This window comes from Enhydra lutris, unplaced genomic scaffold, assembly GCF_002288905.1.
Source record: "Enhydra lutris kenyoni isolate GAN:26980312 unplaced genomic scaffold, ASM228890v2 scaffoldscaffold90, whole genome shotgun sequence".
In the NCBI taxonomy this organism is placed as follows: domain Eukaryota; kingdom Metazoa; phylum Chordata; class Mammalia; order Carnivora; family Mustelidae; genus Enhydra; species Enhydra lutris.
The window spans coordinates 4,881,154-4,905,694 of NW_019154174.1; the positions used below are offsets into that span (position 1 = coordinate 4,881,154).

Genomic DNA, 24,541 nt, shown 5'->3' on the forward strand with positions numbered 1-24,541 from the left:
CACTGTCATCAGCCCCTTCCACAGCCCTCTGGCCACCTGTCTGGGCTCCAGGTCCACAGATGTGACTCTCCTCCTCATCTGTCCCACACTGGAAGGCTCCCGAAGAGCAGGAGCTGGGGGTGACTCCCCGTCCCAGCTCCTGGCACAAGGTCTGACACCAGAGAAGGCAACTCACTGGCCTGAGGCAGAACGGACAAAGCCACCATGGCCCATCCCCGAAAGCAAGGATGCAGTCCCTCCTGCCTCCAGGAAATCAATGGCACTGAGTAAGGTGGCCTGTGGTGTGCATGTATTGAGAATGACCAGGAAATGCTCTCTTTCTTTAAGATTCCAGAGCTCGCTGCCTCCACAGAGGGACCAGGGCCATTCAGATGATTGATGAGTCCCACCCTCCACCAAAGGGCTGCAGGAATTATCTCGATGTTGTCTGGGAACGGCAGGTGGGAGGGAACAATGGACGTGTCAGCCACTGGGGCTGGTCTCCTGCCTCTTTGTGTTTGGAAGTCTCTGTCTCACGGGGTGAAAGAATCAGACCTCTCTCTGTGTCAGGTCCCGGACTGCAGGTATGTTCCAGGTATGGAACAGAAGTAATGGACCCAGTCTGGGGGCAATGGGAGGTTCCGGAGAGGCTGGACCTTTGGACCGGCTCATGAGGGCCGACTGAGAGTTCCCCAGGCAGACAGAGTGGAAAGATCGCCCAGGACTCACACACAGGCATGGGATACGCCGGCCACCTGGCGTGCTGGGGCTGTGGCCAGCAGGCTGACCTGTGTGGAGCTCCAATGTCAGATCCCGGGCAGCTGGGAAAGTTGCTTGTCCTCTCCCTTCCCCTGCTCAGCCTCTTCTGATCTATGCATGTTTCAGGTCTATGGCATAAATCAATAAAATGCGCTAAATAAATTAAGTGAGCAGCAGAATTGTAAATCGATTTCGGACGCAGAACAGAGAGGTTGAGGGAACCAACAAGAGACTATTATAGAAACAGAAGTGAGAAATGACTCAGGCAAGACTCGGGATTGTGGCCACGGAGCCACCACATTGTTACACGTCCCTGAAATATTAAACAAATGAAACCTACAAGCTTTGGAGACTGTTTCACAAAAAGCTGCCAGCTGGTGGCTGCCAGGAATCCCAGCTGGGAAACAGAGGCGGGGAGCAGGGGTGACTAACACAGTTTAGCCCAGCGGGGCTCAGAGGAGACCACAGTTTCCCGAGTCAGACTCCATTTTCCCAAACCAAAATGGGCCACCCAGGGTCTATAACAGCCCCTGCTCCTCCCTCCTTTCCTCCTTCCCTTCTTTCCTACCTTCCTTTTCTTGTGCATTCTATCTCAAAAAAAAAAAAAAATTAAAATCTAAATTATAACAGAGAAGTCATGTCTAAGCTGGATTTTAAAGGATACACAGAAGTTTTCCAAGGTACACAGAGGTGGTAAAGGCAGGTAGGGAGAGGGAACAGTATATGCAAAGGCACAGAGGCACAAAAGATGATGGGGAGCTTGAGGGAAGTGTATTATTCGAGGGGGAAGGCAGGGCTGGAGCCCAGGGTCCACGCAGGGATGGTAAGAAGTGGAGTAAAAAAAAAAAAAGGCAGACTAGCTCCAGACAGATCACAAAGGGCCATGAACACCATGTTCAAATATCCCAGCATATTTACATTCAAGAACCAGGGAAGGGGTTCCAAGCAGAATCCTGATAGAGTCGGATTTTCACTTTAGAAGGATCATTTAGAATTCAGTGTGGGAAATTTTTGTTTTACTTTTTCTTGGAGTATCACATAGAGATGGGAAAAGTGCATCTATCCCAAGTATATGGCTTGATGAATTTTCCTAAACTAAACACGTCTGTGTAACTAGCGCCCAGACCAAGGATCAGATCATCGCCAGCTCTCCACGCCCACTGCACACCCGTCCCCCTTTGGTCTAACCCTGACTTCTCACGGTACAGCCTCACTCTGTTTTCCAGTTTTATATAAATGGAGTCATATAGTCTGTATTCTCATGAATCTGGCTTCTTTTGCCCAAATCCATGCTGCTGTGAGCAGCTGTAGACGGTTCACCCCCCCCTTTCTGAATCATATTCTGCTGTGTGTGCTGGTGGGCACTGAGGAAGAGCAGACAGGAAGATATCGGTGCAGCTTGATGACGGCCGTAAATCACGGGAGGCTCAATTAGCTCATTCATTCATTCGCTCATTCATTTTTCATTCATTCACAGTGAAAGCTCCATGGACCCCATGAGGGGAAGCTCCAAACTGGGGGTTAGGAACTGGGGACACTCCCCACATCACACCTTGACAGGTGCCTTGGGACCAATCCTTCCCGGGGCATCCTGTTGATGATGTAAAGGGAAGAAAACCGAGACATCTTCCCAGCCTCTCTGCAGGGATCGCGGGTGGCAGAATCATATCCTTCCTGGCTCTCCCAGTGCAGGCCCAGATTCTTTCTTCCTCTGCCTGAGCCCTTCCACCGTGGCTGTTAAGCATTTCCTTAGCTCGCTCCCACACCTGCAGGGAGAGACTTCCGCCTGGTTCCTGTTTGCACCCCCAACGCCTAGCCCGGATCCTGCCATGTGGTGGATGCTCAGGAAATGTTTGTCAATTGAAAGGCATGTGTGAGACTGACTAGCACGCAGAGGCCGCTCCGTCAGTGCTCAGCAAGGAAATGCACCCAAACATTTAGGTCCCTCATGGAGAAATCAAGAGGTCTCTTTGGGAAGACAATGACCAGAGGAGACCTTAAACAGCAAAGCAGGGAGGCTCAGGTGCACACATACACCTGGAAACCCGCCTGAGCCTTTTCCAGTACAACAAGCTGCCAGCCACCCTTGAACCCCGCGGTCACTGTATTTCTTGCCTCCTCGATGTTTGACACAACCATGTGACTTGCTTTAGCCAATGGGCTGTGAGCAGACACGATGGTGTTTTAAGGTCTTAAATGGGTTTGTGCCCTTATCCACTTTGTATTTTTCTTTCTTTCTTTCTTCCTTTCTTTCTTTTTTTTTTAAGATTTTACTGATTTATTCAAGAGAGAGAGCATGACTGAAAGGGGGCGCAGATGGAGAGGAGGAAGCAAACTCCCCGCTGAGTGCAGAGCCCCATGCAGGGCTCAGACCCAGGACTGTGAGATCAGGGCCCCAGCCAAAGTCAGACACTCAACCAACTGAGCCACCCAGGTGCCCTGCTCCCTTACATTTCTGTCCCTTCTTCCTGGCCGCCCAGAAAGAACACACGTGGAACAGACGTGACTGAGCCCAGACTACATCCTGGAACCAAGACAACCTATAACCAAGTCAACCCACAAACACGTGAGCCAAAAACACATGCTGAATGCCCCTGAGCTCCGGGATGGCTTGTCACCCAGCATTATGGTGGATGTCGCCGACCAGTGCGCTAGGTTCGAAGACCACCCACACGGTTGCATTTATTTGGTAGGAGAATCTGGCCCCCGTGAACAAGAGACTGACATTTTGAGAGACAAGGGAAGAGGAAGACAAGACAGCACGAGAAGCGTTTCCTCGGCATTTTCAACATCAAGTTCACAGCATACAGGCACTGCTGGCACATTTCATCCTGATACATTGTTCAGACATCTTTAATTCGCCCTCCTCCTCCTCTGCCTCCCACGGCCTTTGTTCAAGTCTTAGTCCACTCTTCTGCCAGGGCTGCTCCGGGGCTGGCCTGGCTCCCCGAAGCCCCCAGAGGTAAATAAGAAACCCCTGCTATCCTCAGAGGCCCCCAGCCCTGTGGCGGAGAAAGATGTGGGTACAAGTAACTGTTACTCAGCTCTGATACTGAAGGCCCGGAGTGCAGGGGGGGACAGTCTCAGTGTCCAGCTATCGGACCGCTTATACAAATTGTCTCTATATGATTTTACAGTTGTTCCAAAAGATGGGGGTGGTCTTAAGCACTGGTATGAAAAACAATTCATGATTTTATATACAAGTATTTATGTATGTATATGTATGTGTGTGTTACATACCTAGCTGTCTACATCTATCTATCATCGTCAAGGACTAATAAACCAAACCATTATTAGAGAATATCTAGTGGGCTCATAAGAGACTCTCATTTCTCATTTATGCATTTAAGGATCATTGTAATTTTTATAACAAGAGTGTATGCTGTTAAAACCCATGTTCATTTTTCATCCACTCAACAGGCTTTGCTCCTGGGTACTGGGGACACAGTGAGTCACAAAGGAGACAAAAATCCCTGCCCTCAGGGAGCTGACCCTCTACACTGCAGGCAGGAATAAGTGACGTGCAGGGGTAGAGAGGGACTTAGCAGGAGGAAGGGCTGCGATGAGAGGATGCTCAAGGAAGGCTCCCTCTGTGACACTGAACCAAAATCTGAATGATGAGAGGGACCAGCTGTGCAGAAAGCGGATGGAACAGTATTCCCAGAGCAGGGAACAACAAGTGCAAAGGTCCTGAGGCACACACTCGTTTGGCTGACTCAAGGAACCATCAGGATTTGGGGGAGCTGGAGTGTGGTGAGGGAGAGGATATTGCAAGAGATGAGACCCAGAAGTTCAAGGCCAGATCCCACAGACCTCACAGGCCTCCATGAGAATGTTTGCTTTTTCTCTGAAAGTGCGATGGAAGCCAAGGGAGGGCTTTAAACAGGGATTCACATGAGATGACTTATGCCTTAAAAAGATCATTCTGACACAAGTGAATCAGGGGGCAAGAATGGAAGGAGGTAAGCAGTTAAGAGATTGTGGCAGGAATCCAGATGAAAAATGAATGGGACTTAGGCTAGTATAAAACAAAAAGATATTTCCCATGTGAAGCACAAAACTACAACGGTCAGGCACCAAGGAAGAAAAATGTGTGTCGTGGTAAAAATACCGATGACGGACAGCTATTTTTTCCAGGGGACAGGGTTGGGAAGCAAGGGCTGAGAGGGTACTGAAGAAAATGGCAGAGTGGGTGCTGTCTGTGAAGGTCTTTGAAAGCATGACTGTGGCTTGCCAGGTGGAAGGAGGTCAAGAAAAGAAGGGGAGCACTGGCCTGAGAACACTCTGAACTCAACTCAGAGGTCTTGGTGAAGGAGGAAGGGGAAGAAACGCGCATCACACACACACACACACACACACACACACACACACACTCGCGGAGTCTTGGAAGGTCTAGCTTTTCAGAAGAACCAGGCATTTAAGAGCCAAACCACTCAGGTTCAAACCCCAGCATCTTATCTGTATGACCTCAGGCAAGTCAATTAACACTCGATGCCTCAGTTTCCTCATCTGTGAAATAAGGATTAAAATGAGCCAATGCAGGGGGGGCGCCTGGGTGGCTCAGTCATTAAACGTCTACCTACGGCTCAGGTCATGATCCCGGGCTGCTGGGATCCAGCCCTGCATCGGGCTTCCTGTGGAGCAGGGAGCCCGCTTCTCCCTCGCCCTCTGTGATCTCTCTCACTTTTGCTGTCTCTCAAATAAATAAATAAAATCTTTTTAAAAATTTTAAAAATAAACCAAATAAAATGAGCCAAGGCATGTAAAGTTCTCAGAGCAGCGCTCAGCACTTAGTAAGCACTGCCTCAAGCCAATTAGCGTGAGTCCCATGATTATTGCCATATCTGGAGGACCAGAAGGTAAGTCACAGAGGGAGCGCGTGCAGGGATGAGAATGCAGGAGGAGAGTGTGCTTTGGGAGAGGACACACCTGGGCTCGAACACCAGCCCCAGACTCCCGCTGTGGCCTCAAACCACACACGCCACCTCCGCAGCTAGGGGTCCGCGTCTGTGAGACAGACAGTCCTGATGGGAGGTGAGCACAGGATCTGGAGGGCCAGGTTGGGGATGGGAGGCTGTGTGACAAAGCCCGCTGATCCAAGGGACAGCTGACGTGCTTGACAGGCAGTGAGTACGTGCAAATCGTCCTGCCACTTGGTGGCAAAGCCAACCCACTCAGCCTCCTTATAAACATTTTTACACACTCAGCCAGAAGGTCCGTGGCGTGGCCACCAAGCCCCAAAAGAAAAATCACAAGGCCAGTAAAACACAAAGATACCATCTCTCTGGGGCTCTCGGGCCTCCTAGAAGAAACAAGAATAAAGGTCAAATGTCCCCAAGAGGAGGACAAGCAACCCACGTGCCACCGTACAGGGACACACGTGTACACTCTCCACATGCGCTCACACATGCGTGCACACACCCATGCAGGTTCACCCTTGGAAACACACACATGCACGGACTCAGCCGGGCACGCGAGCCCATACACGTTCATACGGGCACATGTGTGTGCATGCTCAGCTACCAGCAGGCGTGCGGGCACACGCAGGAGACCTGTGTGCACCTATCCACGGGAGCACCTGCTCGTGCGTGCATACGCTCACCCTGCCCCTGACACACAAGCACGCTTACGCGTGCACACCCAGGCGGTGCTTCCTAGAAGCCAGACGGGGAGCCCAGGGGGCCCCGGAGCTCCAAGGTCTGGCGGTTTTTGGCTGAGCCCTGGTGAGGGGCCGCCCCCGGGTAGGGGCTTGTAAGACGCAGGACAGCAGAGGGGTTTCTGAAGCCTGGGCTCGGCCCCGCCTGGGGAGGGACTCTTCAGGTGGCTTCATGTCTGAAAGGCGCAGATTCCTCAGCTGGCAGTGGAGTGAGTTTGTCATCCTCTTCCTCCCAAGGTCCTTCTCGTTTACTGCCTGGGAGCACAGGGCTGAGCACGGAGGGACCGCGGCTTGGCGCGCATGCGCATGTGTTAGCTGTGGTATTCCTCGCGCTTCTTGACCTCAGCTTGGAAGCCGGGCCCCAGATGCTCAGCTCAAAACTTTAGGAGTGGCCACCTGCAGCAGCCAAACGGGGTGCCGTCGCTGAGAAACCAGGAAAGTAACTGAGCCAGCAGCTCCCCGCTGCCTAAAGCCTGCTCAGCGGGGTGTGGCTAGGCCTTTTCCTATGCCTGGGGGTCCCCTCCTCACGAGCTGCCACTTGGCTGGAGCTCACCAAGGGGATAGTGTCTGCAAGACATGAACCTCACCAGCCTCCATGGCACATGGCCCCCTCGCCCGTGCCGCCTCTACCAACACCCGGGATGGGTCAGAGACAGGATGTCTGACCCTTCAGACACTCACCGCAGGGAAGCAGGGAGCCCGGCCCCACCAGCAGGGGGCGTCAGTGCCCCCCCAAGCCCTGGTTGAGCATTTCTCCTGAGCCAGGCACCCAAGATTCCCCCTTGCTGGGACAGTTTCTAGGACTGGACTTCTGCTTCAGTTTCCCCACCCTGGCACCCAGAACCAGAGCTCTCTCCTAATCTCCAGGCTATTGGAAGACACCAGCACACCTGCTCTCTCCTGGCTGTCCTCCTTGGCGGCAGGGACTAGGCAGGTCCGGAGGTGGCCAAGCCCCTATGTTCCTTGGCCAGCATGTCCTCCAGCATCTGCTCCCTTGCTCTCCCATAAAAATAAAGCCCCTGACTTAGCTGAGCGCATGGCTGCCAGGATAACGACCTCATTTCCCAGCCTCCCTTGCAGCTGAGTCTGGCCCTGGGATCAAGCTCTGGCCAAGGAGGCATGAGCAGGTGCTATGGGCAACTTCTAGAAACCTTGGAGCTGACATGCAACCTTTGCCTTTTCTCCTTTGCCCCCTCTAAGCTGCTGCCCAGAAGGCAGGTGTGACAGCTGGAGCACCAGCTGCCATCTTAGACCATGAAGACCGAAGCACAGAGACAATGGAAAGGGGCAGCAAGGTTCTGGACCAGAGCCATCCTGGATTGCCTACTTTAAAACTTTAGATTTTATTTATTTATTTGACAGAGAGATCACAGGTGGGCAGAGAGGCAGGCAGAGGAGGAAGCAGGCTTCCTGCTGAGCAGAGAGCCCAATGTGGGGCTCGATCCCAGGACCCTGAGATCATGACCTGAGCAGAAGGCAGAGGCTTAACCCACTGAGCCACCCAGGCACCCCCTACTTTGAAACTTTAATAAAAGCAATGCACATTTCTCTTCTGAAGCCGACTATATTGGACCACCATTCCCTACAGCTAAAGCTAATCCTGACTGCTGTGCTAGCCCCACACGCGACCTGGGGCCAGCCCCTGACCATCCTATCTGAGCAGAATCTCTGCTCTCGGGCGCTGTGCACTAGGGAGTGACAGACACAGATGTGGGTGTACCTGGGTGGGTGGACTCCCCCACCCAGGTCAAATCCTGCAGCTGGGATGCAGTAACCCCAACACTGGTGTAGCCTGACCCTAGCTTCCGCACACCCATCCTACCTCCCCCCCAAATCCTGGTGTGCACTGGAAGTATGAAAGCATAATGACTCTCAGGATCACCCCACTCGGGGGAAGGACAAGGTGATCTTCCCCCTCCTCTATCCCCTTCCCGACTGCTCAAGATTATGGCTCTTTGGGGAGCCAACACCCAGGGACACTGCTGGAGAAACCCTCACTGGGCTGTGGGAAGCCACCTGGGCAGGAAGGGTCTCTGAAGGGCTCTGGGTTTGCACACCTGAGGGGGGGCCACACTTACCCTTCTCCGATGCTGGGGCCAGGTCAATGAAGCTGCGACATTTTTCACCTTCAAAAAGAAAAGAAGGATTTTCAGAATGTGAGTGGAAGTGAGAGCTTCAGGCTTTTGCCTCTCCCCTTCCCTGAGCCTAGTCACTGAGCACCAAGTCTCTCTAACCCTTATTCCTGGAAACTCAGTCTCCCTGAGGGAATTGTGGACAGCAAACCTGCAAACTCAGCTAACCAGCATCGGGGATATGGTCTCCGGGCTCACCCCCGATCCAACCCATCCAGCCAGGTGGCTTGCACCTGCTCCACGCCCTCGGGCCCCTTCCACAACCCCCACCCCATCCAGACCCAGCAGGAGGAAGGCAACCCCTCACTGGGCTCCCCAGGGCTCCACACTGTTGTGACCAGATGGATGGTCTCAGGACACATGGCTCTGATCACGTCACACATGCACGTAGGCATATACACTCTTGCTCAAACCCTCTGATGACTTCCCAAAGAATGAAGCTCAAGTTCCTTCATGGGGACCCCTACACTCAACCCAACACTCCACCACGAACCCTCACATGTGCTCTTCCCCCTGCGGGGGACACGCTTCCCCTATCATGAACTCTCAGGGTGCTCTGGCCCTCTCCAACACCAGTCACCTTATGATTCCATTTTTTGCATATGATCCTTGGGTGGGCGGCCCACAAGTTGTGAGCACCATGAGGGCGCACCTCGTATCCTCAGTGTGTCCCCAGCTCGGGAAAAGACAACTCCGTCCTCCCGCATGCTCAAGCCCAAACCTTGGCGTCAACCTTGATCTCCTTGTCTCATACCTCCACATCTGATCTGTGGCTTTGGTTTGGCAGTATATCTAGACTCCGACCACTTCTCACCCCTTCCAAGTTCCTAGCCACCATCCTCCATCTAGATGTCAAAAATTAATTGACTATAAATGGGAGACTTTATTTTGTTCTCTCAATTCTATTCCATTGATCTATATAACTAACCTCATACTGGTACCACACTGGTTTTGTTTTGTTTTTTTTTACTTTTTTTTCTGATTTTGGCCATTCTGGGTCTCTTGCATTTCCATATATGAATTTTGTGGGTTTTTTTAAGATTTACTTATTTATTTTAGGGGTGGGGAGGGACAGAGGGAGAAAGAGAGAGAATTTCCAGCAGACTTCCCACTGAGCACAGAGCTTGACGTGGGCCTCGATCCCACAACCCTGACATCATGACCTGAGCCAAATCAAGATTCAGACACTTAACCAACAGAGCCATCCAGCACCACTCTATATGGATTTTAAAATCAACTTGTCATTTCTGGGGGGAAAAAAGACAGCTGGATTTTTCTTTTAAGATTTTTATTTTTAAGTAATCTCTACCCAGTATGGGGTTTGAACTTACAACCCAGAGATCAAGAATTGCATTCTCTACTGACTAAGACAGCCAGGAACCATGCCAGTTAGAATTTTAATAGGAATTGCACTGAGTCTGTAGATCAATTTGGGGAATATTGCCATTTTAATAATATTAAGTTTTCCAATCCATGAACATGGGATGTCTTTCCATTTATTTAGATCCTCTTTAGTTTCTTCTGTAATGTTCTATAATTTATGGAATATAAGTTTTGCACTTCTATTGTTAGATTTATTCCTAAGAATTTTATTCTTTCCAATGCTATTGTACATGGGATTGTTTTCTTTTCTTTTTTTTTTTTTAAAGATTTTATTTATTTGACACACAGAGAGAGAAATCACAAGCAGGCAGAGAGGCAGGCAGAGAGAGAGAGAGAGGAGGAAACAGGCTCCCTGCTCAGCAGAGAGCCCGATGTGGGGCTCGATCCCAGGACCCCGAGACCATGACCTGAGCCGAAGGCAGAGGCTTTAACCCACTGAGCCACCCAGGCGCCCCGGGATTGTTTTCTTAATTCCATTTTCAGAGTATTCATTGCTACAGTATAAAAATATGATAATTTGATGTATATTGGTGAGGTACCCTGAAATCTTGCTGAATTTTCTTATGAGTTCTAATAGTTTTCAGTGGAGTCTTATGATTTACTATATACAAGTTCATGTTATCCACAAATATAGTTTTACTTCTCCCTTTCTAATCTTGACATCTTCTATTTCCTTTTCTTGCCAATTTCTCTGGCTAAAATCTCCAGCATAATATTGAATAGAAGTGGCAGGAGCAAATGTCCTTGTCTTGTTCCTGATCTTAGGGAGAAATCATTCTTATACTATGAAGTATGATGTTTACTATAGGTTTTTCATAGATAATCTTTACCAGGTTGAGGACATTCCTCCTATTCCTAACTTGTTGAGTGGTTTTATTGTAAAATTGTGTTTGCCTTCTCTTTGATCCCATAATAACCTGCAATGATGCAGCTCTGAGAATCCCTATTTAGAGACAAGCAAACTGAGGCTCTGAGCTTTCAGTGACTTGCCCAAGACCACACAGCCAGTAATGATGGAGCAGTACTCAGTCCAAATCTGTAGACTTCAAATTCCATACCCTAAAACTTTTCCAGCTATCTATTCCAATTTGCTATGTCAGAACTTCCTACTGCAGCTGGCCATTCCCACTGAGTAGAGCTGCCAGATCCTGAAAGGAATCCCCCTGAGAACATTTACCCCCACACACACCAGTGTAGACAGGGAAAATCCACCAAGGGCCAAATGAAATGGCTCTCACACTTCTATTTCTGCTACAGGGACAAGACTGAATAGAAGATGTTTGAGCAGACATGGTCAATGCTGAAGTTTAAGAAAAAATCATAGTAATGACATAAGGAAGAATGGATATTTCAGTGGTCTAATAACTGAAATCCAAACACAGAGGGAGTTTTTTCTCCAAACCCTGTTCCTCGTGGTAAAAATTGGCTAACCATTTGTGTGGTTAGCCACACTGTACCATATTGTCTTATTGCTTTTAGAAGTAGCCTTTAAAACATCTTCGTCAATTATCATTAAGTTGATATGTTTAACTAAAAGACTTAATTGGGGAATAAAACTAAAGACAAGAGCACTTTATCTCTTCAGACTGAGGCTTGTCAATTAGATCATGGAGCTGTGGCTTGTTACTGACACCTGATGGCGGCGTACCTTCTGTGAACCCTAGAACATGAAAGCTGGGAAGGATCCTAGAGTTCATCCAACTTAAGTAAGTGGTTCTCAGCCCTCGCAAGCCCAAGCCTCACCCAGAGAGACCGTGATTTAATTGATCGCTGTGGGGCCTAAACTTCCGTGGGGTTTTAAAAACTCCCCAAGTAATTCCAGCATGCAGCGAGGCTGAGATCTGTACTCCAATCTGACTTGTAAAAAAAAAAAAAAATCTATTTGCAACATTAAAAAAACAAGAGTAAGTCATCTTAGTGATGGATCGTAGTATTGTAATGGACACTCCTCCAAGCAACAGTGTCTGTGGGTCAGAACAGCAGAGGGGACAAGAACCTAAGTTCTGGGATCAGCAGAGCTGGGTTCAAATCCCGGCCCTGTCATTTCCTGCCATGTGAGTTCCCAGTCTTTCTGTGCCTTGATTTTCTTGAATTTTTAATGGGTATAGAACCTATAGGGGCATTGTAAAGACCTGACAGGGGCACAGCGCTTAGATATGATGCCTAGACCAGAGCGGGTGCTTAGGAAGTGGTGGCTATTGTCATCATTGTCAACAAACAGGACTCAGAGGAAACAAGGGGCATGGCCTCTGCGGTCTACTGAGAGATCAGACTGATGAACAGACCACCATCATGGTGGGTGGAGGTGAGGAGTAGGGCTGAGAGCAGAGCTCCTGTCGCCAGACCTGCCTGTGTTCAGCGTGGCTCCATCACTTACTAGACGTATGACTCAATATATTAACCTTATGGTGCCTCAGTTCCCTATCTGTAAAAGGTGAAAACCACCAATGCTAGTGTTTCCGTAGTACCTATAACAGAGTGGACCAGTAGGCATGGTGGCCACCACCAGGTGGTACAGCTAGGGCAGCTCAGTGGGCAGGAATCCACACTGCCAAGTGGCAGCGGCAAGGACGGGACGTATGGTTCCCCCATGAGTTTGTGCCTGGGATGTGGCCCTGCACTGTCCCATGTCTTCCCCAAACCTATGGACACTGTCCAGTAATTCCCTTATTTTTGTCCCTTGAAGTTGCCCTCTCTCCCATTGCTGCCTCTCACTCTGATTCCCTTTGGCTCACAGTGAGCTACTAAGAAGCTACTAAGAATTGAGAAGGCCAAAGAGAGCATCTCATCCCCTGGAAGGAAAGTTCCCTAAAGACCCACTGTGTTTGTTCCCAGAGGTCCACTGGAGGGTAATGCTGTCCCACTTCAGAGAGGACGCAGAAAGCGGGAATTTGTGCAGGAAGAGGGTGGGTCCAGCAGGGAAAATGTTTTGGGGATCCACGAGCTACAGAACCTCCCCAGACCCCTAAGGAGATGTCAGAAACTTCCAGGAAACCAATCTGAGAAAGCTGGACATCGGGTTCTGGGCTCAGAGGCTTAGCAAAACTCCTGCACCCCTCTGGAACCAGAAAACCATTAGTGCAGGGAGGAAGAAGGGCAGGAAAAAACTAGAAGGCTCTCCCCCAAAGTTCGGAAGACTTCCTGTGCCCCAGGGGCTGACGAGAAGCCACAATTATGTGGGGCCTGAATTTCTCCCTACCTTGGAGAGGGGAAGCTCAGTCCGATTAGATTCGAGAAATAAAGTAATGGGAGATTCCTTTCCTGTAAGAAGTGAGCGTACGTATTCATACCCACACAACCTCCTGTAAGGGGTCCTCATCTCTGCACCTTGCCCCAAGACAGGTGACCGATGGGGGGGCTTGGTGCCTAGGCCCAGTGCAAGGGTGGCTGGCCCATTCATGAGATTTCAATGGCTGGCAGTGACCGAGGCAAGCCAGAGGGGAGTGGGTAACCTAGCGAGGGTGTACCCTGTCTAAAGGAATATGAAGTGACCTCCTGGCCATCTGGACCAGTCGGGCACCCCAGAAAGAGCTCACTGAAGACAACTGAGTGAAGGGAGTCTTCCCGGAAGGGTGGACAGGGGTGAGAGCCTAGCAATAGCAGATGTGGCTCACCTCTCCCAGCTGAGGGGGTCAGGCAAGAGAAAGGAGCCTGCGAGAAGTGAAGCCATAGGAGAGGCGCTGGCACTGGGAGCTCAGCCACACTGAAACGAGCATCAGAACAGGAGATTCTGGGGTGGGACTCAAGAATCTGCATTTGTAACCAGTTCCCAGGTGCTGCTGATGCTGCTGGTCTGGGAACCCGTTTTGAGAACCACTCCTTAGAGGAATGCATTACTGCCCAAACCTCAACAGGGAGAAAGTGAGACAGGAGAGGGGGTAAATACCCCAGCCTTCTGATTTCCTACTATCTCCTCCCACTGGCCAGAACCAACGAGAAACCAGAGGGCACAGGGGTCATTCCATCTGCGGAGGGCAGTCTCCCATGCCACCAACTCCCCTTTTCTTCCCATCCCCCCTTCCTCCCACCCCGCCACCACCACCAGTCCCACCCCCCGCCTCCCCGGCTGAGAGACGTTGGAGGACAGACTTCCACCACCACTATCTGAAGTGATCTTGTATATGTATTTGATTATTTGTTTATTGTCTGTGTCCTCCGCGGGATGTATGAGGGACTTCTGGGCTGTGGGTTATTCCCAAGCAGATAGGTGCTGACCGTGGTACTGACCATATTCTCTCGCAGGTTGGAGGCTGCGTGCCAGGAAAGGATGCAATCATGCAGAATTCTCCCCGACTCCCCATTCCTCCTTACCCACCCTCTTCCTCTCTCTCTCTCTCTCTGAATTCTAGGAATCGAAAGCACATCAAGCAGTGATGTGGGGAAGTGTTTGAATGAATTCCGATCCTGACATTCTTCTCTTAGATACCCACTGCCACTGCTTTGTATTCATACAGTGGTATTCAACCAACATTTACTGGGCACCTCCCATGTGCCAGGTGCTTTTCTAGGTGCTGGGGGAATAGAACAGCGAACCAAAAGGTAAGTCCCTGCCCTTGATGCTCTTCCATTCTTATATTAAAGTATATGTTAATCAGCCACTCGAAATCCTTGCTCCACAGAAGGGCATTCCCCAGCTCTTCTGAATAACTGCCTAGAGTCTCCGCAACAACTTGAAGCTCTGGGACCACAGGTCCCACTCACTGCTGCATCTTCAATGCCTGGGACAGTAACAGGGGCTCCAGGCATGATCGTAGGTTAATGAATAAATGAAGAGCATTTCATAAAGAATTACACCAAATGGGGGATTCTAGTCTGTAGGACCCCACAGGTGTGGAGGCAAAGGTGAGACAGGAAGCTGAGCTGAGCTGGAGGGTCTTGGGGCGAAAGAGAAAGGGGGTGTCTTCCCTATTGAGTGACAAGGAGGAGCCCCATGGGACAGCCATACTCAGTCTCACGCCCGCCACAACGCATGGATGTCTGGATATCGCCTGGACACGACTCTTTGAACGTCACACACCCCCTCCTTTCCTGCTGCTTTATACCTGAGGGCTTCCAATGTATAGCCTTACATTTTCCCACCTCTCCACCTCAACATTTCTCCTTCCACTTCTCGGTATCTGAGCTGTCCCTCACCTTCAGGATCCAACTCAATGCCCACACTATACTCCCACCAAGAAGACTGCCTTGTTCACCAAGCACCTACCCTCCCCGCAAAAGAGATGTCTCCCTGCTCTGAATTTCTGGTATTTTATCACAATATCTCTCATTATATTGTCTCACTCTATCTCAGGCAGAGCTTGGTCCCTCTGGCTTGGCCCCCTTGGGGGCTGAAAATGGCAGATCTCCCCCACCAGCAGGTGGAAGCTATAATGTGTTATGTTGCCTAAGATCCAGGATCCAATGACCCTAGGAGAGCCCAGGACAAGCATCACGCAACAAACCTGGCATGCATCACAACTGAATATGATCAGTATCTAGCCCCATTTTACAGATGAGGAAGTGAAGCTCACACAAGCAAAGTGACCTACCCAAGGTTACACAGCCAGGAGGTGGCAGAATCAAGATGTGGGCTCAGCTCCCTGTCTTTCCAAAGCTCTTTCCATCGTGCAAGGGACTAATTGTCCAGAAGCAGGACAGAGACTCAGGACATTCCACGGCCAGACAAGATTCCTGGCCTCGGGCAAATCAACAGTGTCTCTGAAATGTCTTTCTTAAGCATTTTATTATGGGAAATTCCCACCTTGTACAAAAGCAGAGAGACTAGTGCAACGAGACCCATGTCCCCACCCCCAGCTTGGAAGCGTCACTCTGCAGCCAGTCCTGTCTCTTTATGCCCATAGCCCCCATCCCATGGGGTTATCTTGAAACAAATCCCAGAAGTTGTGTCTAAATGTCTTTTTCTAAAGGTTTGCTCCCTTGCTCAGAAAAGACAAATGGAAGGTCATTTCTTCCTAGACTCTGTGACATCACCGCATGGGGCCGGTGGCTTTTGGCAGCGCGGGAAGAAAAGATCTAACCTCAGAGGCCCCGACCTGCCCTCCCTGCTGACAGCTTCTGACCCACTGTCTGCAGGGATGCAGCTGAACTGAGGGCGGGGAAGGGGAGCCTCAGAAATTGCCCTCGGCATAGCGGCTGGAGCTTGCCAGCAGGCGCATCAATCCGGCCCCAACGGGAGCACCTGGCATGCATCCCCAGCAGAAACGAGGCTTCCAGGAATCCACCGTGGACACAACCGGCCAGGTCACAGCTGCCCCCGCTCTGGCTCACCACTCCAGCCTGATGCCAGGAAGCCCACCCCACAGTCCCTACTCTGGGTCCAGTCTACTTGAGGAAAAGGCAGGGGTGTGGCCGTGGCAAGTGGTGCCACATGCACCGGGGCACGCCGAGGCCAGCAGTGTGTGTTCCCTGGTGAAAAGCCCAGGCTCTGACTGCAAAGGGACCTGAGTTCAAATCCCAGCTCTGCCACCTGTTAGCTGTGGGACTGTGGGGGAACAATGGTTTTTATTTATTTGGTTGGGGGGTTCATTTCCAAGGCCAAACAAGGCAAAACAAGACATCTCCCCTTGGGATTTAAACCACCAGATGACATCTGCAGAAGGACCAGCTTGATGGGCTGCTGACTCCACCATTGTCACTCATCTGAGTTCTCAAGGCTCTGTCCTTAAAAAGGGTGCTCTTCACAGGCAAATGAAGGTGTCTGGGCTCAGAGGCCAGAAGACGCGAGTTCAAATCCCTCCTCTGCCTCTTCTTAGTCATGTGACTTTGCCTCTCAGACCCTCTTCCTCTCCAGCGGAATGGCAGTCATCAGACACCTGGCTTGCAAAGCGGATGCTTGCAAAAGGGATGAAAACAGGAGAGGGCACGCAAACTCCTGTCGTGTGCTTGGCTCTGTAAATAGGAGCCATTTTTGGTTTTGGATTCCTTCTCTGGATCCTAGGTTAGAGACACATTGCACTCTTCCCAAGGAGAACTGGGAAGTCCTTCCAAGCCAGAAGCAGGAGGCTGTAACGGTGCGACCTCACCCTGAGCAGGTGGAGGAAACCTGGCAGGGGTGCAGGCAGAAGGCAGGGGGGTGGCCAGAAGCAGATGCCCAAAGCTGGCAGAAGGTCTGGGGAGCGCTGAGGGTTGGCCAAGTTGCCCTTGGCATGAACACGCAGGAGCCTGGGTCTGGCTGGCAGTGGGAAGATGGGCAGCAAGTGGGAGGGGTGCTGGGGAGACCAGAGTCCTTGGCTGGGTCGCCAGATCCCCGGGTCTGAGGATTGTGACTTAATTCCATATCCCACCAGACGGTGTAGTTGAGGTTTCTGTGGAGGACAGGGTGGGGAACGGCGTCAGGGGACTCATGGGGAGGGGACTGGTGAGAAAGAGGCAGTCATACCTGTCTCACAAAGCCAGCCATCAAATATTTGCTAACATATATGGCACATGGACTTGGTGCCAGGTCCAGCGCATTTTACAAGCTACCATGCCCACATTTACTGATGAAGAAACCGAGGCACAGGAAGACCAAGAAACTCGTCTACATTCACTTAGCCCACGGTGGGAGCCAGGGTTCAAACTGAGCCGGCTCAGCAAAGCCTCTGCATTTGGCCACGACGGCCTCCTTGCAGAATCAGCAGGTTCCAGAGAACTCCATTCTCCCCAAGGGAAGTCCTGGACGCCCTCCAAAGAGGACTCCACACGGGACAGGAGAAATCAGCAGCCACTAGGATGGGACCACATCTACAGGTGTCCAGCCAACAGGACCCAAATGTGGCTGATTCTGAGTTTGGGTCTGAGACACAGATTCCAAAGAACCTGACCCTCCTGGCAGACGCATGGTTCGTTTTTCCCTGTAGCAGGTGCTCTCGACTTGCTAGGAGAGCAGAGAAGAGCTGGTCCTGGCCCCAACAGCCTTGGCCAATGTGAAATCATTTTAACTGTTTGGCAAGGGCAAGAGTTCACACACCTTCGCTGGCTGAATTCAAGGAATTCAGCTCCAAGATCAGAGAATAAAGGAAAATGCCAGCAGATCTTGTGCGAAGCTTCTCCTCTCGCGATCCAGGCTGGCAGCGGAGTGTTGGCAAGCCCTCCCTTGGAATTCTCCAGAGGCCTCTGCCAGTTCAACTGATAGGGCAGCAGATGGTACACAGTTATCTGCTGATGATATTTTGATTTATTTATCTCTTACAGATGGTACCATGCCTTGATTTCTGGCAGGAGTCCAAAATGTGGGTCAACTTTCTGGGGATAATCATTTCTCCAAGTGGATAAAATCCTGGAGACTGAAATCCTGCCTGGCATCATGACCTCATCACCACAGTCTCCAGACATAACCTACTCGGGCATTTCAGGCACGGTGGGAAAACCATAGGGGAAAAAAATGTTCTAAAGAATTTTCTAGCTGAAAGAAGCTAAATGCTTATCTTAAATTGATATAGTAGTAGTGGAATGTAAGAGCTCTGAGCTCAACAGAGTCTTGAGTTGAAGTCCCAGCTCTGCGTCTTACAAGCTCCATGACCCAGCCCAGACACTCTGGATCTTAGTTTCCTCATCTGTAAAATGGGTGTGATTATCCTCTCTACCACATAAGCTGTGATAGAAACAGCTGGCGGTCCATCAAATATTGTGCTACTCCTTCTGTAGTGGGAGGTCATTGCTAGGAAGTGGCCACCCAGCCAGGCATGATATTTACCAGCAGCCTTACATCCTTGTGAGGTCATGTGACTCGTTCTATCGTGAATAGGGAATGGTGCCTGGCCCTTCCTGGAGATGCCTTTTAGGAAGGGGACATGCCTTCGCTTTCCTCTGCCACCGAGATACAGAGGGCTCCGAGACCCCCAGGAAGTGGTGAAGCCACAATATGGAAATTGCCTGGTCCCCGAATCACTGTGTGGAGGAGAGCTGCCATGCGAATCACCCACACTGAAACGTTATGTGAGCAAACAATGAATTGCTACTATGTTAACCCACAGATGTCCACAGATTTCTTTGTTACAGCAGCTATTATTGGCTTGTACGTAGTCAGGGATCAAATGGGACCACACACATGAGACAGCTGGTGCCTGACAAGGACTCAGTAAATGTTCACAATTATTAGTATCATCTTCTTTCATGGGAGCTTGATAAATTAAGGAGATCGTGACTTTTTTATGCCATCCCATCTGTTGGATTTGGTTAAAGCTACACAAATCTGCTTTTTCTAATACCTCGGTCTTATTTCCACCCTTTTTTTTTTTAATACCATCAGGAATCCATGAGCTGTCCTGTCTTCCTCCCCAAAATCATTTTTCGAAAGAGAAATTTAAGAGGCGCCTGAGTGGCTCAGTCAGTTGAGCGTCCAACTCTTGATTTCAGCTCAGGTCATGATCTCGGGGTCCTGGGATTGAGTCCTGTCCTCAGTGGGGAATCTGTTCAAGGATTCTCTCCTCCCTCTTTCTCTCTCTGCTCCTCACTGCCCCCACACACCCAGTTCATTCTCTCTCACTCTCTCAAGTAAGTAAATAGATCTTAAAAAAAAAAAAGTTTGGGGAGTGATGCCTGGGTGGCTCAGTTGGTTAAGCATCTGCCTTTGGCTCAGGTCATCATCCCAGGGTCATGGGATCGAGTCCCATATTGGGCTCCCTGCTCAGCGGGAAACTCGTTTCTCCCTCTGCCTGCTGCTCCCCCTGCTTGTGCCCGTGTTCTCTCTCTTTCTCTCTCTCTCTCTCTCTCTGACAAATAAATAAATAAAGTCTTTTTTTTTTAATCTTTAAAAAAAGAAATTTAAAAGGAGAAAGGGAGCATAGATCATTTTCTTGTGACACATGGTGGCTAACATGGAGATTATGGTCCTCCGTTCTCTCGTCCTGGTATTTCCTCTCTGCCCTGGGCACAGAATTATCCAAATCAGTTACAGATGGAGGAAGAATGTAAGAACCACAGAGCCCACCGTTTCTGAATGTAGAAACAAAGACCCAGGGAGCGCCCACAGGTTGCCTGAGTTCTCGTCATCAGTCAGATACTGAGCTGAAGCTGGAACCCAAATCCTCTGCTTTCTGATCCAGGAGAAGGTAAGGGAGGATGAGAAGCCCACAGTCCCTTGCTACAGAAAACAAAAGCAGACACTTCTGAGCACTCACTATATTCCAGGTGCTGTTCTAAGTCTCCACAGGTACTCACTGGTCTAGTTCTCAACCACATAAAGGAGGTACTGTTATTGTTCCCATTTATCAGATGAAGAAGCTGAGGCCTGGTGAAGTTGAGTACCTTACCCAAAGACACAGAGACAGTATGTGGTGGATCCAGGATTCCACCCGGGGTGCTGTAACTCATAGAGAGGCCCCACCTTTAATCGCATTTGGAGAGAGATAACTTAGAAGAAAGATCTGACTTTTCTGCTTGATTCCAAGGAGCGGAACTAAACCAACTTGGGCCCAAGGAGCAGGCGTCTATCCAATCAACTCAAGAAGAGCCCAGCCATAGAAAAGACCCCTCCAAGATAACGTTAAATTTCCCAGTGGTGAAAGAATATAAGCAAGGCTTAGCCCAACCTGCGGAAATACTGCCAAGAGCTTCAAGTTGCCTGGAGTGGGTGGCATATCAGCCTGGGCCAGTGTTTCCTCACACATCCCGTGAGTGGCTCATGACGGGGGGATATGGTGCGAAATTACCCTGAATCACATCATGGAGAATGATTTCCCTTCCCAATTCCCTTCCAACCCTTCCAATCCAACCTGCTTCTAGGAGAAAATTTCCGTTTTGTGCTAGCTTGTCCTTAACATCATTCTAATACCTGCTAATCCTCCATTTCAAACAAAGAGAAAAGGCAGACGTATCCAGCAAGAATTTGATAACATTGCTTTGTTTTATGCATGCACACACGCATACACACACACACACATGCGCGTGTACACATAGTTCTTCTATTTTTAGCAAGTTGTGCTGGTTTCCTATTTCCAATTGTAATATAAAGTTTCCCTTTTAAATTCATTTAGGTAAAGAAAATGTGAGCCAATATAGAGAAAGAAAAAAAAAATAGGATGACAAAGGTATATGGCTAAGAACAAATCCACAAAAGTGAGATGAGAAAAACTAAAATGTGGGAAACACTGGGATAAAAGAGTTCTGCACTTCCAGGCCCAGTCCAGGCCAAGAGCTTCCTGGAGAATAAAGGACCACCCTGCACAACCCTGAGAGCACCATCCACGCCTTGGTTTATACAAATGAAAGTCTCAGGAGTTGTGCAGTGCACAGCCTGCATGACTGTACAGAGCGGCCATGAATATTTTTAGAGTAACAAATATCCCAAACAGAGGAAGGAAGTGGGGTAATCTTTTGCTCGGCTGCCCTGAAACTGGCAGCCAAAAGTTCCTCCTTGCAAAAGATGACACTCTCTGACCCCCCAACAGTGTCCCCATGCTCAGGGAGCCACCAGACCACCCAAGAAGAGCTGGCACTCAACCCATCCTCAGGAGAAATGGAAGAAACACAGGGACAGTGTTCTTGTTGGGGGAGGCTTCAGGAAGATAAATAGCAAGGGAGCAGCACGTTCAAGTCTAAAGGCAACGGGCTGACATCCTCAGCCATGAAAGTGTTTGAAGAGCAGAGGATCCCCGAGCTGATCTCAAAAAAGCTAGATGACACTGAAACCCAGCTCACCTAGGGAAGAGTCAAAATTAGCTCAAGAATGAAGAATTCATAGTAAAAACATCAAAGTAAAAAAAAAAAAGAGAGAGAGAGAGACCTAGGTAAACACAGAACCAGAATAAAAAAAACTGGAGATAATGTGTTACAACACCCCAGACATAACTATAAAAGTCATAAGAGCATAGGAAATCTGAAAGTCAGAGGCAGTATGAACCCTACTGATCTCTCAGCTCTTCCTCAGAAGGGGTCTCACCTGGAAACACCTTGTTCAAATGCTACAATGACACATTTCTCTATTCCTCCCGGCCCCCTGCCCCCACATCACAAAGGTAGTGACCCGCCTGGGGTCAAAGTGGGCAGGTAGAAGAGAGACTAGAATCCAGGCTCACTGGCCCCCCGGGATCCTGGCCCCACACCCCACAGGGCGCTCTCAACCAGGGCCACTGAGAACAAGCCTCTCATGTCCTAGAGATTTCTTACACTGATTAAAAAAAAAAAAAGAAAATCAACTTACACTAGGTCAGGTCAGTCCAGAACATATTCTCTCTCTCTCTCTTTCTCCGCCCCCCTCTCTCACACAAACACATACACACACACACACACTCATCTCTCTTGAGACCCCCTGCCTCAGTCTCTCCCCTAGCCTCCCTGTGTCCGCCCCATCAGCCATGGGGATGTTTACAGAACCCAGATCTGAATTCTGTTCAGCAACCTCCATGTTAATTTCAGTTCTCACCAGAAGCATCATGCCCTCGGACATTTATTAAAAATGCAGACTCCCAAAGATGCATATTCTCTGTGACCCAACAATTTCACTGCTTAGAACTCATCTTACAGACATACTCATACGTGTGCAAAATAACACAAGGTCAAGATAACGGCAGCATTATTTTAGGAACAAAGGGCTGCAAATAACCTAAATGTCTGTTAATTAAACAAGAAATATACATTCAATTTATGGAAAATTCACACTCATTAAAACAAACGAGGCAGCTCTCTCTTTCTCAGAGAATATTAATTAATTAATATTAATTAATATTAATACAGAATACAGAGTATCAGTATTACGTGAAAAAGTGGGAAGCTCACAGAAGTCTGAGACCCAGTGCGCATATAGAACAGACCTGATCAGCTCCCCCTAACCCTTCCTTATGTCCAGTATGGCCAACTTGACCTTCCCCATCAGATGCTGTATTCATTGCCCATTGCTGCTGTAACAAATTACCACAGACTTAATGGCTTGAATGATACAAAAACCTTTCTTACAATTCTGTATGTCAGAATTCCAATGTGGGTCCCACTGGGTGACAGTCAAGGGGTTGACAGCACTCTGTTCCTTTGGAGAGGCTCTAGGGAAGATTCTCTTCCCTCTCCTTCTAAGCTTCTCGGCTACGCACACTCGTCTCCCACCTTCCCTTCCACCATCTACAACTTCAGCCCTGTTGATTCTCTCCTCTCTGATACAAACGCCCCCTTCTCCCACTATGGCTAAGATTCTCTACTTTTAAGGATTTGTGTGATCAGCTTGAGCTCATCTGGAAAATCCAGGATAATCTTCCCAACTCAAAAAATCCTTAATTGAATCACATCTGAAAAAGTCCTGTTCACCATTTAAGGTGGCACAGTCACAGGTCACAGGGATTGCTGTGGACATTTCAGGGAGAGGGGACAATGTTCGGGCTGCTGTGGATAGGCTGGATTCCAGCCCCCAGAACATTCATCACTCTCAAACAGACACAAGACCTCGTGATAATGTGCCTGTCCCTCTACCTGAAATGCTCCTTCTCAGCTGATTCTTATGCAGACCTTCAAGACAGAATGCTGATGTCCTCTCCTTTGTGAAGCCCTTCCTGGCTTCCCCAAGCAGAATGAGGGACACCACCAGCACTTTGAAAAGACCCCCTACATGACACGTGTCACTTGGCCTTTGAACTATTTGCCTTCCTGTGCATCTCAGCAGTCTGCAAGCAACTTAATAGTGAAACTGACTTATTCATCCATGTGTCCCACCATTCAGCATGATGCCTGCCTGGCACATGGGGTGTGGGGTAGCGGTGGGTTCACAGACACTGAAGGAACAGGTGACCAAGTCAATTTCTACAATACCGTGTCAATCCAGAACACAATTTTATGTGCCTGTGGTTGTTATGATGATTCCATGGGCCTGACATATGACAGAAGTTCAGTAAATATTTGCTTTGTAAATAAATTAATATGCACACTTAGTATTTATTGAACATTTTCTACATGTGAAGCACTTTGCTAAGCTATTTATGAGTTCTGCCTCCCTATTAAATTTTTCATAATAACTCTCAAAGGAGTCCCACTGTATTCCTTTGGGCAGTTAACACTAGTTGCTGTCACAAACCCCCCCAAAATCCCAAAGTCTTATCTTTCAGCCCTCTCTCCTGCATGACTTCCATCCACACAGTGACTCAGGGACCCAGGCTCCTTCCATGGCGTAGCTGCATCACAGTCATGGGAGAGAAAGTGTGGGGGGGCATACTGTGTGCTTCCCCACCTCAGCCTGGAAAGGACACATGTCACTTCCGCTCATACCACACTGGCCACGCCAGTCACATGGCCAATCCAACGGCAGAGGAAGCTGGGAAATGCAGGGAGCTCTTGGATATCGACAAGCATAGCGATCACTGCCACATCTATGACCTTCCTCATTTTATTGCTGAAGCAACAGAGGTTCAGAAGAATGGAGACGCTGCCCAGGGTTTGTAACTAATGTGCATCAGCCTCAAGTTCAAGCCTGTCTACACAGACCACGCCCCTCATCATTGCTTGCTCACAGGTGCACATCCCATGTGCTCACAACTCAGGCCGCCACGGAGGGCGAGGCCTGGGATGTTGCTGAGAGGCAGGAAGGAAGGACCCAGGGATGGGACATCTCTGGACAAGCCCCACTCGATGATCCACACAGAGATCACGGGGAAGCGGCTGGGTCGCATTTCCCCATCTATTTGCTTACCCCCACCGGTATCAGTTTATTCATCAGCGTCTAAATGATGACACA

General features: G+C 49.5%; 1 protein-coding gene across 3 annotated transcripts in view; it reads right to left on the reverse strand.

Moving 5' to 3' along the window:
• LOC111162338 (GSG1 like) overlaps nt 1-24,541 on the reverse strand; it is a 198,452-nt gene that overhangs the window by 122,226 nt on the left and 51,685 nt on the right. For all 3 annotated transcript variants that reach the window (XM_022526699.1, XM_022526701.1, XM_022526698.1), the window contains exon 2: nt 8,473-8,520. In XM_022526699.1, coding sequence (XP_022382407.1) covers nt 8,473-8,520 — 48 coding nt within the window. The remainder of the gene's footprint in view (nt 1-8,472; nt 8,521-24,541) is intronic.